At 42.4% G+C, this 17,976-nt stretch overlaps 1 protein-coding gene across 1 annotated transcript in view; it reads right to left on the reverse strand.

Moving 5' to 3' along the window:
• Positions 1-1,047: 1,047 nt before the first annotated feature.
• Positions 1,048-17,976, reverse strand: part of sugt1 (SGT1 homolog, MIS12 kinetochore complex assembly cochaperone) — a 31,565-nt gene continuing 14,636 nt past the window's right edge. Inside the window, exons 11-13 of the mRNA XM_074689592.1 lie at positions 8,906-8,996; positions 7,814-7,980; positions 1,048-1,733 (exon numbers count right to left, since the gene is read on the reverse strand). Coding sequence (XP_074545693.1) covers positions 1,632-1,733; positions 7,814-7,980; positions 8,906-8,996 — 360 coding nt within the window. The 3' untranslated portion in view covers positions 1,048-1,631. The remainder of the gene's footprint in view (positions 1,734-7,813; positions 7,981-8,905; positions 8,997-17,976) is intronic.

Raw genomic sequence — 17,976 nt, forward strand, 5'->3', positions numbered from 1 at the left:
TCTGAGATCTCTTAATAAAACAGTGAACTGTACACATCTCGAACTTTTCTCAAATGCTTTTTCATTGTTCACTTGTTGAAGAATCTTTTTCAAAGTGCAATATCACCGAATAAAACTTTTTTTAGTTAAACTTCAAGTGTCAGCTCGTCTTTTCTCTGACTGACCGAATGACTCAGTAACCTTTGTGTAAACAGTCTGAAGCTTACCGTGCTGCAGATTTGGGGAAACCCTCTCTCTCCAGTCGTGACACATGTCACATGTGGTAGCTGCTCCAAAGGGATGAGCAGAAAGAAGTTTCCAGAGTTCTTTAATGTGAGAGTTGCAGCTCTAGAACTCTTTAATGAGACTAAAGACTCTGTAGCCGTCACGCTCCCAGATCTTACCCACGATGCAAAGTGCTTAGCTCCTTTTGATGTCACAGAGAAGCCTCAGGCGGGGGTAGGGGGTAAGGATGGGGGCGGTGTGTTTGTGTGTGTGTGTTGTGGAGCTAAGAGTTCCATCCAGAGCCCCAAACGGGCGTTTGATCGTCACGAGAGATGAAACGATGTGTGATGAATTTAACACTTAACTCAGTGTGAGAGGCTTGATGATGCGGTTAGGAGGCTGATCCATATTAATGCTCTCTTGCCGCTGCAGGACGCCTCCTCACAGTTACAGCTGCTGCATATATGTGGTTGGAGAGCAGGGGTGGTGCAGCTCTCTCACATCTGTGACTGTAAATCACAGATGCACCTCGGGGCAGCATCTTCGCCTGCTGGCCAAGTGACTCCGAGCTCCTCGACAGGATACCAATCGAACCCCGATACGTAAACCATGTCCTCCAGCTGTCAGCCGTATCTGAAGCGCCTGCTCTCCTATCAGCGATGCCACATTTCATTCCTCCCAGCACGTAATCACAGAGCACCGCTGCCCGTCATAATATATCGCTGCTTTTGCATCTGATGAATCCCCTCAGAGACTCTCGGGCCCGTCCAAAACAGTTTGAAGAGACAACGAACCATAAAACAGGAGACAAGGTTTGTGAGCCAAACAACAAATCTTTTATTTACACTGAAGCTTGAATCACACTGAGGGAGCGAGCGGTAATAAGCCCCTGGCTGACGTGTCACACAGACCTCAGACAAGTCAGTATTGCTATTGACTTTTTCACTGAGTGAACAGAAAAGAGCCAAGAAATGAAATCAGAGTCATCATTTAAACCTCCAACTGGTATTATTTTTAACAATTTTACAGTTTATACAAGAGCTGATAACAGAAGTCATGAAAGGCTTCTTCATAGAAAGGCTGAGAAATAACCAGGAGAGGCAGAGAGGAGGAGAGAAGAATGATGCGTCTAAAACCAGACTGAAAAGTTCACGTCTGTCAGTCACGTCTGAGTCCACGGGCCTTTCAGAGCAGAGTAAGTGAATCCAATGAAGAGATTATTTATCTGACCTCATAAGGTTGTTGGTTATTGCAGAGAGTAGGCAAGGAGTAAAGATGGGAACACTGAGGCTCCCTGCACTTTGTGAGGATGACTGAAGGGAGGGAGAGGACAGGGAGGAGGAGGAGGAGGAGGAGGAGGTTCAGAAGGACAAAAGTGAAGAGAAATGAGAGGAAGGAGAGAAAGCAGGAGAGAGGACAGGAGGTGTTCAGTACTTCTTGTGCTCTGCATCGTCTGGTGGGCTAACTTCCACTTTTCTCTTCCCCACATCTTTCCAGTTGGTGCTCAGGACAGTACCACCTGACTCCATCTGCAGAGAGGGACACAGACAGGCAGGGAAATAACTTCAGTGGACTCATTTAAATAAAACACTGATTATGTAACACCTTCTACCTGCTCAAAAATGCTGACGGAGACAGAGAACACCTTCGTGCTGTCAACTACACATGTAATGTTGAATAAACTGGATTATTTATTGACCAGTGACTACATTTCTATGCTTTTTGTCTTTTATTCTAAGCTAAAGAGAAAAAAAACGTATGTCTATTACAGCTGACCTTTATTTTTCTAAAGGTCTACAGCTCCAAACGAAGAACTGCCAACTTGTCATGAATGTTTAAACACCTCAGCTTTAGGTCGGATGTTTGAGATGACAGCAAATCTTTTCTATTTGTGCAGCAGTTCTCCTCCAGCGTGAGGTCATCTTCTTATCTAACACCGATTGCTGTACGACAGATTATTTCAGCTCCAAAGCTGCAACAAAACAGTTACAGGAAGATGTACAGCAGATTGTGTCTTTTTTCAGTGTCTCACGTTGTGTGATAAGGTGAGTCTGATTGTTTATTGAAGAGTGCATGTCATAAACTGTCAAACACATCTATTTGATTAATTCTAGAGCTGATCAATTATGGTTACTTAATTACAAAAAAACTGATGCATCTTATCACACTTAATAGTCATACACCAGACAACACGGGATGTTTCTCAGCACCTAAGTTCCTAGCATACCTGTTACAGAGATGCACAAGACGACACTTCCCAATGTAACACCCGAGGAACGCCAGACCGACAACAAACAATTTCGATGAGACAGCGTTTTTCAGCCCAGTGGATTAAAACTTTAAGTACAAAAAATAGAAATGTATGTCTGGAATAAAAATTGATGACAACTTAAGGTTTCAATTTCTCTTCTCTGTGTGGGCTTCCTCTCTCCGCTCATGCACACACTGCCCCTTACAAGGCCTTAAAGGGCAACTCCGTTTTTTTGACACCTGGACCTTATTTATAGGTGTGTGCATGCTCATATACTCACTAAGACAAACATCGTGCAGCTCGGAGTCCTTCAGAAGTTATTTAGATCCAACCGATTTTAGCCGCACTTAGCGGGGGCAACGGCAAGGGAGCTTCAGGGCGGGACATAATCTCTGCAAAATCGCTCATTTCGGCTATATTCTTTCATCCATCGCCAGTGTTATCATATAGTCAGCTCGTCTACCGTCTTCAGGTGGGTCAGCTGACCCAGAGCTGACCTGGTAAACAAACGTTTGACGGTTGTCCTTACCGGTTTGAGCCTGAGTACACGGACGAAAAGCTCCATGAAATAAGGATACAGAGGGAGAGAGACGAAGAGCTGGCTCAAGAACAACAAACAGGAGCACGTCCACGACTCAATGCAAACTGGTGGTGCGCTTGTGGACAGTGTTCGCCTATGGCAACAGAGGAGGAGTGTGTTTGTGATAACGATGGATAGCGATGGATGAAAAAATATAGCCAAAGCGATTTTGCAGAGATTATGTCCCGCGCTGAAGCTCCCTTGCCGTGGCCCCCGCTAAGTGCGGCTAAAATCGGTTGGATCTAAATAACTTCTGAAGGACTCCGAGCTGCACGATGTTTGTCTTAGTGAGTATATGAGCATGCACACACCTATAAATAAGGTCCAGGTGTCAAAAAACCGGAGTTGCCCTTTAAGGTTCTGTAGGTTAAACCTGGCCATGCAAACACAAACAAGTTTCTCTGTAATGTTTTTTTGATAAGGGAACAAAACTGAGCTGTGCAGTCACAGCTACACGTACTGTGCACCACATCATGAAGCTTATGCATTAAAGTGATACTCTGGGATGGAACAAGTTGGGTCCTATCACAGGGTTTAGGGAAGAAATTACCCCTACAGCAGTGTTTTTGTGCAGCAGAAGCCCAGGGCACACACAGACTCCCACCGAAGAAATCTGATATTGGTCTGCATTCACGCTTTATTTAGAGAATTTTCAGTGCATTACTTTCACACAAAAACACCGCTAAATAAGGCTCTAGTTCTCATCGTGTCGTAAAACGACGCTACCTCCACTGCAGAGCCACAGCTCGCTACGAGCCGCTCGCCGCTTAGTGTATCAGTCCACGCGCGCGGCGTGCCAGATATAAACAAACGCAGGTAGTCTGCCAGGACGAAGAGACACGAAGAGACACGATGAGAACTAGAGCCTTATTTAGCGGTGTTTTTGTGTGAAAGTAACGCACTGAAGATTCTCTAAATAAAGCATGAATGCAGACCGATATCAGATTTTTTTCGGTGGGAGTCCGTTTATTTGTGTTTTTGGTCAAGTAAAATATGGCCCCGTCTGAGTGCAGAGGAAACCGGAAGAGGAGCAGGGAGGGGGTGTTTGGTGCGTGCGCTCTGGGCTTCTGCTGCACAAAAACACTGCTGTAGGGGTAATTTCTGCCCTAAACCTTGTGATAGGACCCAACTTGTTCCATCCCGGAGTATCACTTTAAGTCAGTAATGAGCACAATCTGATCCATGCACAGTGTCGCTCTTCTGTATTATTGTAAGTTTGCCTCTTGAAAAACTTTCACACTAAATTTCAGATTATTATCTGAGAACAAGAAAACAATCATAATCTACTGATTCTGTATTACATTTTAAAGCCTGGTCCTGAAATTTAGCACAAAGTTTTCGTCTTTGAGAGCTGTACTGTCACAGCTGTAACAGAAGTGATAACGAAGATGGTTCATCCGATGGTAAAATTAATAACAGAATAAGTTTTTTATTTACTGCAGACTTTACCTGGTGCACTTCTCTGTGTGAGGAAACCTTATTCATATCCACATGTTGATTTCAATGACTCTCTGTCTCTGGGAAACTGAAGTAATTGTCCAACTCATTTCTTCACTGAAGCTAGCAAGACAGTTTGTTTTGCTACACCTGTCATATTCCTTTAACTCGACGAAACTGTGGGTGATGGCAGATTATATAGCTTTGTTTGTGCTACAGGTGAAAGAAAAGAAAACCTGGTATTATGTACACTTTTTAATCAAACTGTGATGATTTTTGTTGTGGTAAAATCAACACAAGCTTTGTTTAAGCAGAGTATATGTTGAGACAGCTGAACTGTCCCGAATGTTTGCTGCTGTGGGCTGCTGTCAATTCAGAGTGTGGGCATGCTGGAGAGGCTTGTTTGCAATATGTTCTTCTAAAATAAGAACAACGGCTGACTGTCCGGTGGAGTGACGATGGTGACTCATTTCACTTTTGATGGTCGACTGTATGTTTTTGAACCAGAGCACACAGATGAGTAACTTGTTCAAATGGAGGTGGAAGGACAAAGAATGGAGGCAGAAAGAGAGGACGACTCCGCACGATAACTGCTCCAAATCAACAAACACCTCTCAGGATGTTGTTAGCAGAGCTTTCCTTCTAGCATCAGCAGGTTGACACTTACGGTTTTAGGAGGAACAAGATGACAACACTGTGATGGAAAGTCATGAAACTTGTTTCACACATTCATGACCCCCTCAGGATAGACTCAGGTTGTCTGTTACGTCTGCTTCTCTCTCTGCCTGCAAAGTAGTTGTTTGTAGTTGCTTGTAGAGAAAAGAGAAAGATTCTTCACGGGTTTATTGTTTTTTCATCTTTGGGGATGACAAAAAAAAGCTATAATAGCAAATATTCTTTGGTGGGCCACCCGGGTATCGTCTACACAGGAAGTGCATCCTCAGCTCAGAATCTGCTGCCAAGTCTGTCCACCTCTTTGCAGCTACAGCAGTACCAGATGTAATGAAGTTGAGCAAGAGAGAGGTCGACGGCAGGTCGACAGCCCTCTGATGATAAAACAGGTTTTCATGATTAATATTTCATCTGGATTTGAACTGTCCTCTTGATACATCAACTTTTAAAAGTCTCACAAGACACCGTTACAACCAGTCTCTTTGCTGTCTCGTGGTTATTTTAGAGACATTTAGTGATTAAATCTTGGCTCATGCTAACTAGCTTACTTGATAATGAGGAAACCCTGTAGACACTGTGGTAAACATAAACTAAATAGGTGTTTTATTCCTCCAGAGCAGCACACACGGCATACAAGGTTATCTGGAAACTCTCCACTGTGACTCCACAAGCCGTTGAGAGCAAGCTCTTCACTGTGTTCTCATACAGTCCCTCACAAAGGAAGGACTCACTGTCTATCACAACATACATACTGAATGCTATTTCTGAGGTCAAACTCCTTTAAGAGGTGGCTTCAGCTGTACTGCTCATAGAAATGCAGATTTCAGACAAACTGCAGCTCCTGGGTGAATTTTAAATCTGTTTCTGTCTTTGACTAACCTGATTAAGATAGATTGGTAGACTGAGGTTTTTTCTGTTCAATGTGTGCTGCGGATTTACTGGAGCATACTGAGGTCAAATCAATGACAAAGTGTTTTGATGGGAAAATTAGAGCCTGATAGCGCTCAGATCCTAACGTCTCCTCTACAAAAATGTGGCGCTTGAGTGAAAGAAAAAAAAAGGTACTGTACATCACCTTCCTGAACATATGTTGGTTTGTCAAAGTGTAGACCTAAAACATAACATGACCCCATTTTTTCACGTTTCAAGGGACAAAATTCAAATTTCTTTAGTGAGGTAATGAGGTGACAAATGCCAAACTGTTTTGTTCAGGTTCAAAATTTTAACAAACTCTTAAACAGAGCTAGCATCAGGGACGTCACCCGTCTGTTCCTGACACTTGAAATGAAGCCAATCCAGGGACGCAGCCACATTTGCTATGACGCCGACTGTGGGTTTAATTTACAGCTACAGGGCGCTCGTCAGTCACGTGACCTGAGCTGTGCCTCTGATTCGAAAATCAAACGATCCTAATAACTCCTAAACCACAGAGTTAAAAAAAATATTCATCCACTGTACAGTGTGTGCGGATAGTGAAATCAGCGTTTTAAACCCAACCCTTTTTTTGGACCAGGCTGTAAATATGTTTTTTAATGCTGCAAAAGTCTGTTTTAATGGCTGGGTGTGTACGTGACTTCTCTGGTCTTTCTGCAGCCAGCCTCAAGCAAGTTCTTGTTGAACAGCAACCTTTAGCACTTCCACATAGGCTTCATTTTTACTAACTGGATGTTGGCCCTTGGTTGGGCTTAAGTTAGATGGGAGTTAAATGCTTCTACAGCTCATATTTCCCAGTCCCAGTTTTGTGTCTGTTTGTCTGAGCTCTGTTGATTTTTTCATAGCATGCTCTGTATTCCATCATCTCACACTGAGACTAAGGAGTTCCTGTGATTCCCATCCAAATAATGACCCCCCTCCTCATTTGTGTCCTGGCCTCACTCACTCACTTTGTTAGTGCGTTGTTGCAGTAAAGTTAAAGACTATCTGGTGGTGACTCAGTGTATTCTATTTTGAAGTCAACTGGATGTTTTATTGTTGTGTCAGTTTCTGACTTCCTGTCCTGCTCAATCTGCTCTGTGCAAATTGGTACGTTGCTGCTCCGGCATCCAGCACAAACAGAAGTCTGCTGAAAACGCAGCAGAATTAAAACCTATCAGATCCTGAGCGAGAGCAAAGGGAGGTCGATCTGGTGTTATTTAGCCGTGGAAGTTTTGAAGGGAAACTGCAGCTCAAATCAAATCAAATCATTGACATTTTTTCTTTCAGGAATAGATCTACTTGGTTAGTGTGTAGAGATGGGTTCTGAATTAGGTACTTTATAGGTACTGACTGAATTCTGTCTGTGGTATCAAGTATCGCTTCATATACACTCAAATGGTACCATATTCAGGTGCCTTAACGCATCCTTGTGACGCTGAGGAAGTGGAAGAGTAGGTAATCTTCCACACTGGAAATGAACGCAGCTTTGCAAGTTTATACAATGACAAATAGACATATTAAAATAAAAAACTCTGAGACCTTTTCATTAAACAAATTAATATCTATTACCACATAAGGACACAAAAGTAACAAAAATTGGTACTGTTGAGTACCTACTCAGCTTGCCAGGTAGCAGGTATGGGTACCGTATGGTTTCAAATGTGAAAGGTACCCATCCCTATTAGTGTGTGCTGAATTAATACGGCGTCGATGATTAACAGGAAAGATCAGAGTGTCATCAGATCTGTACTTACAAAGGATTTGTTCATGGCTCGTTTGACTTCGTCTGAACCGTCACAGTAGATCTGCTGGAAAAGCTTGTTGAGTGCTGCGTCTCCTTCCAGCTTCTCGCTTTTCTCCTCCTCGCTTATGTCCACGACCATCTTGTCCCATTTACAGGTGTAGTTAGATGGTGTTGGGTCTGGTGGAGAAGGAAACAGAGAAACAAAGGCTAAAGCTCACAGAGTACTGCTCTTTTAAGTGAACGACTGCCAGCGGAGAGGAAGTGGATAAACAGCTCTTAGATAAGAGCGAGGACCTCAAAGAAAAACATTCCCTCTTCACACGGTTTTAATATGCAGTTTTAATTGAAAGCAGTTTTAATAACTTGACTTTTATCATCTAATTACACCAAGACATATCAAATGAATTTCTTATGCTCACTCAAAGTCTCATTTCTCAACTAGAAAGCTGAAGTATCACATTGTGATTTGATTTCTATATTTTCAGGAAGACATACGCCCACTATATATAATCCCAAAAAGAGATGAAGAGGGAAAGTCAGAAATGTAATCCAGGCGCAGATTTACATAAATACAGCAGCAGACGTGTAGCAGACATATTCAGGCCAAGTGTGGACATGAACGGCGATGTGATCCCAGGAAATCAGATGTCAAATATCATGTTTGAACGTATCAGCAGTCTGAGTTATAAGCGGGCCTTCCAAGAGGCTGAGCTTGAGAGTTTTGGCTGCCCACTTAACTTTCACTCCCCCTCCACACACACTTACATAAGTAATTAATCCTGTCAGTAATGGGACTGTGTGGGCTAAAATACTGAGTCATATTCTGCCATCATACCTTTCCCTCTCTGTGCCTACTTTCACCGTCAGACTAATGAAAGACTCCAGCAGGGCTTGACTGCCCACTCTCATTTCAGCGCCGAACAGACAAACACAGGAGCTCATATTGATCTTTGCAGAGCGGGAGAAAGAGAGAGAAATGAAGAAGAAAGGGAGAAAGGGTGAGATGAGAGCGCAGACATGAGGACGGGTCGGTGGTGGGAGGGAGGAGAGGAGAGCAGAGGAAGGAGAGAAAGGAGCGAAAGTGTTGAAGCTGTGGACTAACTGGGATTGAAGTGTTTGATGTTGGACTCCTGTCCTTCTCCCTCCAGCTTCTCCCATCTGATGGCATCTGTCTTCTTCATCTTGAACTCCACCTGACAGACGGGAAGATGGGCGATAAGGAGCGGTGGGGGGAGGAGAGGAGAAAGAGGAGGAGGAGGAGAGAAAACAGGGAAGATAACAATGTTTAGCAAAATGGTCTTCTTTTAGGAGCGGGACAAAAATAACACTTCCATTAGAGTGACACGTTAAAAGTACAGGACATCAGATCATTATTGAGGCCAGAGAGAGGCTGTCTGTCAACCCAGCCTGCCTGCATCTGTGTGTGTGTGTGTGTGTGAGAGAGACACATCAGGGATATGCGGGGGCACAGCTCAATCTCAAACCTCACTGACAGACATACTGCACTAACGAGATGCCTGTCAGCCAGAGGGCCAGTGTGAGAGACGGAGCGCGTGGGGGAGAAAGGGAGGGAAGGAGGGAGGGGGAGGAGAGGAGGGAGGAGAGGAGGGAGATCCTAATTCCACACAGCAGCGTCTGATCCAAATCATTACACCAGGAGAAGATGGGTGAGCAGGAAAACAATGAGGGGAGAGAGGACGTGGACACTTTTAACACTGAGCAGCATTGACAGCGCACATACCAGCGAGACACGCGAGCTGCAGCGCCATGCCAACCCCGTCCTCCCCTTCCTCATACACACCCCCCAACCACCCATTAACAGCATGTGTGTTTGATATGTGTGCATGTGAAAGACAGCGCTGGTTATGTCGGTGCAATTAAGGAACATTTCTGCTCCGCTGGGCGATGTGATGATTCATTTATGAGGGTGCCAGCAGAGAAGAGGGAACCAGGAAGGAGACAAGGTTACAGAGAGCGAGCTGGAGTGAGGGGAGCAGATTGAGGGAAGTAAGAGATGGTGTGATCGCTGCTACCTTCTCCACTGACGTGACGGGCGAGTGAGAGTAGCGGAGCACTGATAGATCACTTCAGTATGTGTCAGCGCTTTCTGCCCCACAAAGGGCCTTGTGCACAGCAAGGCATCTGTGCAGTGTCCGAAATTAACTTTTTTGGCTTGCAGTGCAATGGGCCGAGGAACTAAAAAAAGCAGATCTCTGCTGAGAATACAGGTTACTGCCCGAATGATTCACATTCAGCCTTCAGAAGAGTGTGTCACCCAGCTCTTTAGCAAGTTTGTGCATGGAGCCTGATTCTGTTTCACTTAGAGCAGACATATCACCCCACAGGTTTCTGTTGTCAGAGTTGGATCTGTCTATTTATACAAAACCATCACTATTAATGAATTACTTCAGGCTGTTAAAGAGGCTTCTTGTTGCTTTCTCACACAACAATTTGTCAAAAAAATCAGATAGCTGATTAATCCGCGTTGCCCTGTTGTTTGTGGCTGCCTGTTGCAGCAGTTCTGTCTACTTTGTCTGTTTCTTGTAATTTTTTTCATGTTTTTTTCATCATCTTTGTATTTGGAGTGGCTCATTACTTTGTATGGTTCATTTGTTGGTCATGGACACCAAACTGGATTTGTCTTCAGTGATATTTTTACTGTTTTTGCTCCTGTGTTTGTCTGGAGATCCTTCATGTAACTATGGCTGCATTGTTTACATGTGAAATCAGCTGTTTGTGGCCTGTAGCATGTAAAGTGGCTAGAGTCCTGGAAAAGGTTGCCTACCTCTGATCTGGGTAATATGTCCCATACAGTCTGGACATCATGTGAAAGGTCAACTGTTCACATTCTTTATGTGAATGGGAAAAAAAAGTATACAAAAGTTTTTCCTGTTCAAAGTGTTATAAGGTGTTTGTTTCGCAGGGGATTAGTTGCAAATGTCTCTAAATCTGTGCTAATGAAAATGAAATATGTCTAGCCAGAAGAAGCAGAGGATGATGTCCTGCTCACAAACTTTATTGTGTTACAACTAAAAAGTTGGCAAATTAGGAAAAGCAAAGTCAGGTTTGTGTTTCATTTTTGATCAGCACTGCCTGCTTTGACAGTTTAATAGGAGTTGTGTGAGCATGGTGCATTGAGCTGAAAGGGCCTATTTGCATAAAGTAGAGGTCCAGCCATGTTTATGTAAATTCAGATACAGCCAACAGCCTCTGAGCTCGCCACTGCATATCAATCATGCATCATTTGACCAGATCTGCAGCTCTCCATAGAAAATTACAAGAATCAGTTGACTTGATGTTCATAATTCAACCCTCCCTGCCTACACGCTTTGACTTTTTAGAAGCATAGAGGTCCATGCAGCCGCTTTTATTTCCTCCAAATCAGTGTGGACTGTACTTTAAAACCCTGCCACTGCACATGTCTTAAAAATGAAGTAGTAAAACATAAACCTTTGGAAGAGTTAGGTTATTAATTGCTATTTGTTGTTTTTTAAACTCATCTGATTTGTTATTTGAGACAATCAGTGGTGAATTATTGATTTTCAGAGGCAGTTTCTGCTGATGTATCATATAACATTTGTTTTTTGACAGGTGAACCTGCAGTGCTGGTCCAGGTTTGGGCTCAGCTGGGGGTCTCTGGCTGTCTTTGAAGATTTCAGTTTGGATCAAAATCTGGATTTACCAGACTCCTCTCAAGGCTGGCTAATACTACTAATTAACATTCAGAGCAATACAGATACCTCGATTTAATCAGTTTGTAGATTTTTTTTCCCTTTATACTTGAATCAATATATACACAATAACTAATTTCAGTCCAGCTCTCCAGCTTGTTGGGTTTAATTTCTCTGTTTTAATAAAGCAGCCTGTCTGGCTGTTGTGTTTTGAAAGGATTGTGCTGATCACTGAAAGTCCAAGAACAAAAAAATCCACTGCAGGTTGCAGACTGACCGAATCGAATGTTATCTTAGAATTACCAGCCAGTGTTGCAGGAGCTGTTAATTGTTCTGAATGTTAGTGTGGCGTGAAGCGCAGCACAACTTGAGGCTCCACTGCGTGTGTTTTAAAGTGTGTGTGCTTGTATGCGTGCTCCTAGGCCATACAACATTAATCTGCTGCCACATCTGTGTTTCCTGGCTTTTAAGGGATATGGCAGGCCAGGCGCCGTGTGTGTGTCTCTCTGTGTGTGTTTCTGTGTGTGTGACAGGCGAGGCAACGGCTCGTGAAGGGATGTGACAGCAGAGTCACATACAGGGGCCACCACCCACAGGACCCCAGGGGCTGGACTATACAATCTGCAGCGAACACACAGACACACATGTGGCACAAGTACACACACGCTATTTACAGAGGGGCACTGGGGTCCTGTGTCGCTTGTCACATGTGTTTGTACCCATCGCCCCCCTCCCGCTCCAAACTGCCATGACTCCTCACCCCGCATCCTCTTCCTCTTTCTCAAGATATTGCGGATTTCAAAACAAACTTGGCCAGAAAGACGCGGAAATGAAATAAATATAAACATTCTTAGACGTTGACAGGCGTGCAAATTAAAGAGCGGAGACGCCACTTTAGCTATTTTCCAAAAGGAGATGAGTTTGGAGCTGAATGAAGGAGCGCGTGTTGATCGAAACAGCGTCAAATGTGTTTGCGCGCACGGCTTTGAGTGTGTGCGCGTCAGCCGTCTGTTCTGATCAAACACACTGGTGTGTAATTGGCTCCCCGTTGTCGCTCTGACCCCTGCGGTTGGAATGTCTGTCGTTGTGGAGGACAGGAGGAGGTCGCATTGACGATAATGTGCTACAGACGACACTCACACACATACACACACAGCAAATACTTGTGTAAATGGCACAAGTGTGTTGAAAGATTACTGTTTAGCCTCTGTGTGTGTGTGTGTGTGTGTGTGTGTGTGTGTGTGTGTGTGTGTGTGCTCGGCCGGCTTAGCCTCCCCCTGCTAAGTTGTCTTTAAAGACAGCGAGGAGATGAAGCGTAAACATTGTGAGCGCAGAGTGCAGGGCAGCCTATTACAGAGACAGACAGACCGACGTTGGTTGGGAATCAACAGCTCCGAGGGCAATGCAATTTTTTTTTAAACGCTCATTAGGGATGCATGCCAATCTGGAGAAAGTTGATTTGCTGATGCCGTTGTTCATTTGAATGTTTTTTCCCCCCAGTGGCTTCTTGGCTTCAGAAAAATGAAACAGCTCCAAAATATGTAAATGAGGCACGCATTGACAGGCGGCTCAGTTTGTCAGGGTCTCTCACAGTGCGCTCATACATTACACCTGACGACTTCTACAAGAGTTATGTGCTTTAGTGCAGTTTTTAAATGCTGCAGTTAACAGTGAAGGCTTATAAGCCTGTTGGTGTGAGTGTGTGTGTGTAGGGGCCATGTGTACCAGAGGAGCCCAGTGGACCAGGGAACAGTGAGGGCTTTGTGGGAGGGCAGGAGGGTTTGTACACCCTCTCCCTCTCTGGAGGCAGATATATGTGTGTTTGCAAGAGCAGAGGACAGTGAGAACAGCACTGTGTGTTTGTGTGTGTGTTTGTGCGAGTGAGTGTGTGTTTGTGTGTGACTGATATGAGATTGAAAAAACAAAGATAAAGAAGGTAAATAAGGAAGAAAAGCGCGGCTGTGGATAGATGAAACAGAGCCTAAGACCGTCCTCAGCTGTGGTCTCTCTAAGACTGAGCCCTTGTTTAAGCTGCAGCCCACGTGCACCTCTGGTATGCAGTGTCTGCTGTTGCCATGGAAAAGTGAGACAGCGAGTGAGAGTGAGTGCTGTTTGGAGAGCGGGCAGTTTGTGTGCAGGTCAGCTTCTGCTCAGCACAGTATAGCCAGTGGATAAAACGCACACAACGTAAACGTCAGCTTATGTAAGGCTAATAATCAGATATTAGGCTTTATTTTTCTACTGAGAACCTTTAAGGTGATTAAATCCAACACTGGAGATTAAACTCTGCCTTTCCTTTGTTCCTGTGGATCTACTGAGACAAAGACTGAAGAACATACTGTAACTCTTCAACCCTTTAATCAAACACCCTAGAAATTATATCATCAAAAGAGACAACACTGGTATCTGCAGATTATAACATTTCTGGTTTTATCTCTCTAAAAGCTGAACAATCAAAGTTATGTTAGGCATGCATTAATATGCAAATTTTGGTCGATATCGATATCCGATATTAATATTGCTGTTATGGCCGATAACTGATACTTACCCGATATCAATATTGGTAAAAAAACAAACAAACAAAAAAAAAACATGAGATGAAGTGTAGAGGTAGTTCAGAGAGATAGAGTGGTGGGATCATGATAAAAGAGGACCCTGGAGAGAATCAAAGTGCCGAGATGAGCTCAATCAAAAAAGTATGTCTTGTCTGTTTTTTGCATCAAAAACAGGAAGAGAGGCATAAAAGCAGAGGGTCCACTTTTAGGTAGTTTTGGTGTTTACGCAGTCATAGCAAACAATATTATTCGGGTCGGGGGATGGGTACTGAATTAGGTACTTTCAAAGGTACCAACCAAATTTTGTCAAAAGTACCAAATACTATTTCATATAAACCAAAGGTACCATGTTTAGGTACCTAAATGCATCCTTGTGATTGTGAGGGAGTGGAAGAGTAGGTGATTTTCCATGCTGGACATAAACACAGCATTACAAGGTTATATGTTGAAGAATAAATACATTAAATTTATTTTTTTTATACTTTATTATTGAACAACTTTAGTTTTTTATCACATAAACACAGAAAAGTACCGAAAATTGGTATTGTTGAGTACCTTTACCAATTGCCAGGTACTGGGCATTGGTATTGTATTGTTTCAAATATGAAAGGTACCCATCCCTATTCAAGGTGCTCTGAAAATGGCTAGCAGCTAATGAGTAAATATCGGCCCCCTTTTACACATATCGACCAATACCGATGTGTAAATAAATGACCAACATTGGCTGATACAGATATTGATACCAATAAATAGTGCATCCCTAGTTTCTGTACATCAATTAAACACATTGACTGATGATCTACTGAACATCAAAAATCAGAATAATCTCACATGCTCTTTTATCAGATTATGCAAGAAATACTTAATTCAAAATAAAAAATGTGAAAACTCTCCTGTAACATGTTTTTAAAATCCAATAGGGTTGTTAAATGTTCTCTGTTTCTGCTGCATTAGAACATGGCTAGAAATCAAAATTCTTTATACATGGGATGTGCCTTGACAACAAATACCCAAATTGCTCTTTTGTGGTCAAAATGTGTAAAGATTAGATAAGTTAATACTGATGGACACATTGTAAGGCATTCTTTATCATCAGTGTAAGAGTGTGCAGTGAATAGGTAAAAGTGATCAGAAGACCAGAACAGCACTGCACAAGTCCAAGGATGTATTTATATTTACAGATGATGTTGCTGTTGTACGATCTTTAACGTTTTTATGTCTTTTTTGTTTTCTTCCAGGGTTTACACAAAATAAACTAATAACAAAGGGGTCCAATTGGTGTTTTAATAAAAATATGATGATTGTATTTTTGATTACTCCAAAACAAGTTATGCCAACAACAATCACGAGATTCTAAATAGAAAGGTCTGCATAACATCCAGAGCAGTGGTTCCCAAAGGGGGTCATTACTATTGAGAGTCTTGAGAAATGCTTTCCACAATTAATATAGTTAATTAATTTTTGATCTGTTTTTCAATTTTTTTTTTTGCTGTGATGAGACCCGTGAGGTGACAGATCCTGGATAACAAGGTTATCAGATCAATTTTGAAAAAAACAGCAATATGTTTCTGAATGTGGTCTGATTGGTGATCTATAAATCAGCTCAATTAAGTGTCTAAATTTCTGTGTCCATTTTTTTCCAATTTTGGATTGGCCTTTCAGTGTTTTACAAGGGCAGGGAGTAGACGGTCTCCAGCACCGCTATTTCCTAGAATTGCAGGCTTGAAAGTTTGGGAACCCCTGTTCTAGAGCCACAGAGTACACAGACGCTTCCTGTTGGTAAAGGAAAATCTCTGAAGCACTGACTTGTTTTTATTTCATATAAATAACTCCAGTCAGAGGGAAAAAGACAATCTGTGGCTTGGACTCAGTTGTGGATTTTCAGTATTGATACTACAGTGAAGGTTGGAAGACAAGGCTGTCAAGTCATGACCTGATCATGTAATTTTCCATGTTTAATACAACATGTAGGTTTAATGAGTTAGCTCGAGGCAAATGCATAATGGGATCATTAATTTAAAATGTTGCGTGCGACCATCTTCAGAGAGGATAATGTGGTTTAGTGATATGTGTATAAACATATTTTTATGTAGTATTGCGTTAGTAGTGTTTGGATTACATTGCAATACATTGTTTTTTAGATCCTCCTGCCTTGGAGTCAAAGATGTAAATCTGCTACATAGCTAACAGACACAGCAGCTGTTTTCTATGACCCCTGTCAGATAGACTAAACAACAGATCATTATACGTATGATTTTATCAAAAAAATGGAATGATGATGAATATATTTGAAGACAATCACAACAGCTGTAAGGACATCTGTAGTTCAATATTTTTCTTTTTTTATATTTCCTTCATTACTGTTGTCTGTTGTGTTTTAAAGAGAGTCCAGGATTCTCTGAGGGAAAGCAGAGTTTTTAGTCTGACTTTATTGGCCGGACAGGATTGGATCAGTGCCCTTAAAACGATTAACCATTAAAAAAATCTATCAAAACAGCTCACACTGAGAACTTCCTCTTGATCCGCTAAGGCTAAAACCTGACAGTGGTCTAAACCTTGAATCAGCACACAGTCAGCCAGCACACTCATTAGCCCTCATCCTCCAGAATACACACTAATTAGTCTATGGTAAAAAACAGGTGCCCTTCCTACTCATTAGGCCCATAATCACCTTAAACTGAGCTGAAAAACTCTCCCAGAGCATGGCCCTGATAAATGTGTGTGTACAGAGAGTGAGTGAGTGTGTGTGTGGGAGGAAGGATTTGTGCATATGTGTGAATCTCCTGTTAGCTGCTCAGATGAACCGCACTAGAGTCTCCACAGGAGCCTCACTGTACACAGAGAGAGTGGATTTTCTCATTTTTACTCCAGCCACAGTGAGCTTTAGCAGCATTAAGGAATTATAGGTAGTGACAGCCAACTTTATACTGCTTTAAATTATTGAAGAGATTACGATGTTAATCTTGGAGAGCCCAGTAATGATCAGTAACACACTCAGTTAGCTGCTTTAACTCGTCTGCATGGTTCTCTTCCTCACATTTTTTTATTATTCTCCTCCTCCTTAAATTTTAACGTTAATTCCCAGTAATCATCCAAGTTTAGCCACTCAGACAATAAAAACCTGAATTCAATGAGAACATTTCCTATCATTTGAACATTTCCTATCATTTGACGCAAAACTGCTTTTCAGAGACTTGAAGCTCAGTCAGAAGCTCCTGCATCCTCCCTCCACTGTGTGACATTACTACATCATATTTTCTTTATGGGGACATAAAAAATGTCCCCTGACATGTTTTATAGTCTGCTTCTTTATTGTTGAGAGTGACTACCAGCACCATCAAGGCTACACACAGTGTTCCCGCTTATTAGGAGTAAAAATTCAGTGACTTTTCATTGACTTTCAGAAACTTAGTCAGAGTGCCTCTGTGACCTAAAAATGTTGTTTCTTCTGTGTTTGTTTATGTTTTCCAGTTACAGATGAGTACTAAAGTGGTAAACAGTTTTTATATTCCACAACAGCGCAACACGCTGCCGAGAAAAACATCTGAAAAGCACCATCTCACATTACTGTACGTGCAGCGCTGCTTACACAGTATAATCTGTAAGATTACTCTTTTTTTTAAACACAGAAGAGGAAACACGTTTCCTGACTTTAAGTTCACCTTGATTTACCTCTGAAAACTCAGACAGTCCAGGAATTACACAACTACAACAAATTGTGTTCTTAAAGATACATTTCCGCTCTGTTTGAGCTCATTTTATGGACTAAAATTATATCCCTGATGGTATATCTGTAGTGTATTTATGCTCTGACTAACCATTCTTTGATGTGCCTTTGAGAGCAGACTTTCTTTCTGCTTCGTGAGGATTAAATCTGTCACAGTGTCAGTCAGACAACATGTCAAACCATCTAATATGCATGTTGACTAACTCCATAAATGAACAGT

This window comes from Halichoeres trimaculatus, unplaced genomic scaffold (assembly GCF_033239565.1).
Source record: "Halichoeres trimaculatus isolate MK-OKI-2021-1 unplaced genomic scaffold, fHalTri1.1 fHalTri1_scaffold_15, whole genome shotgun sequence".
NCBI lineage: Eukaryota > Metazoa > Chordata > Actinopteri > Labriformes > Labridae > Halichoeres > Halichoeres trimaculatus.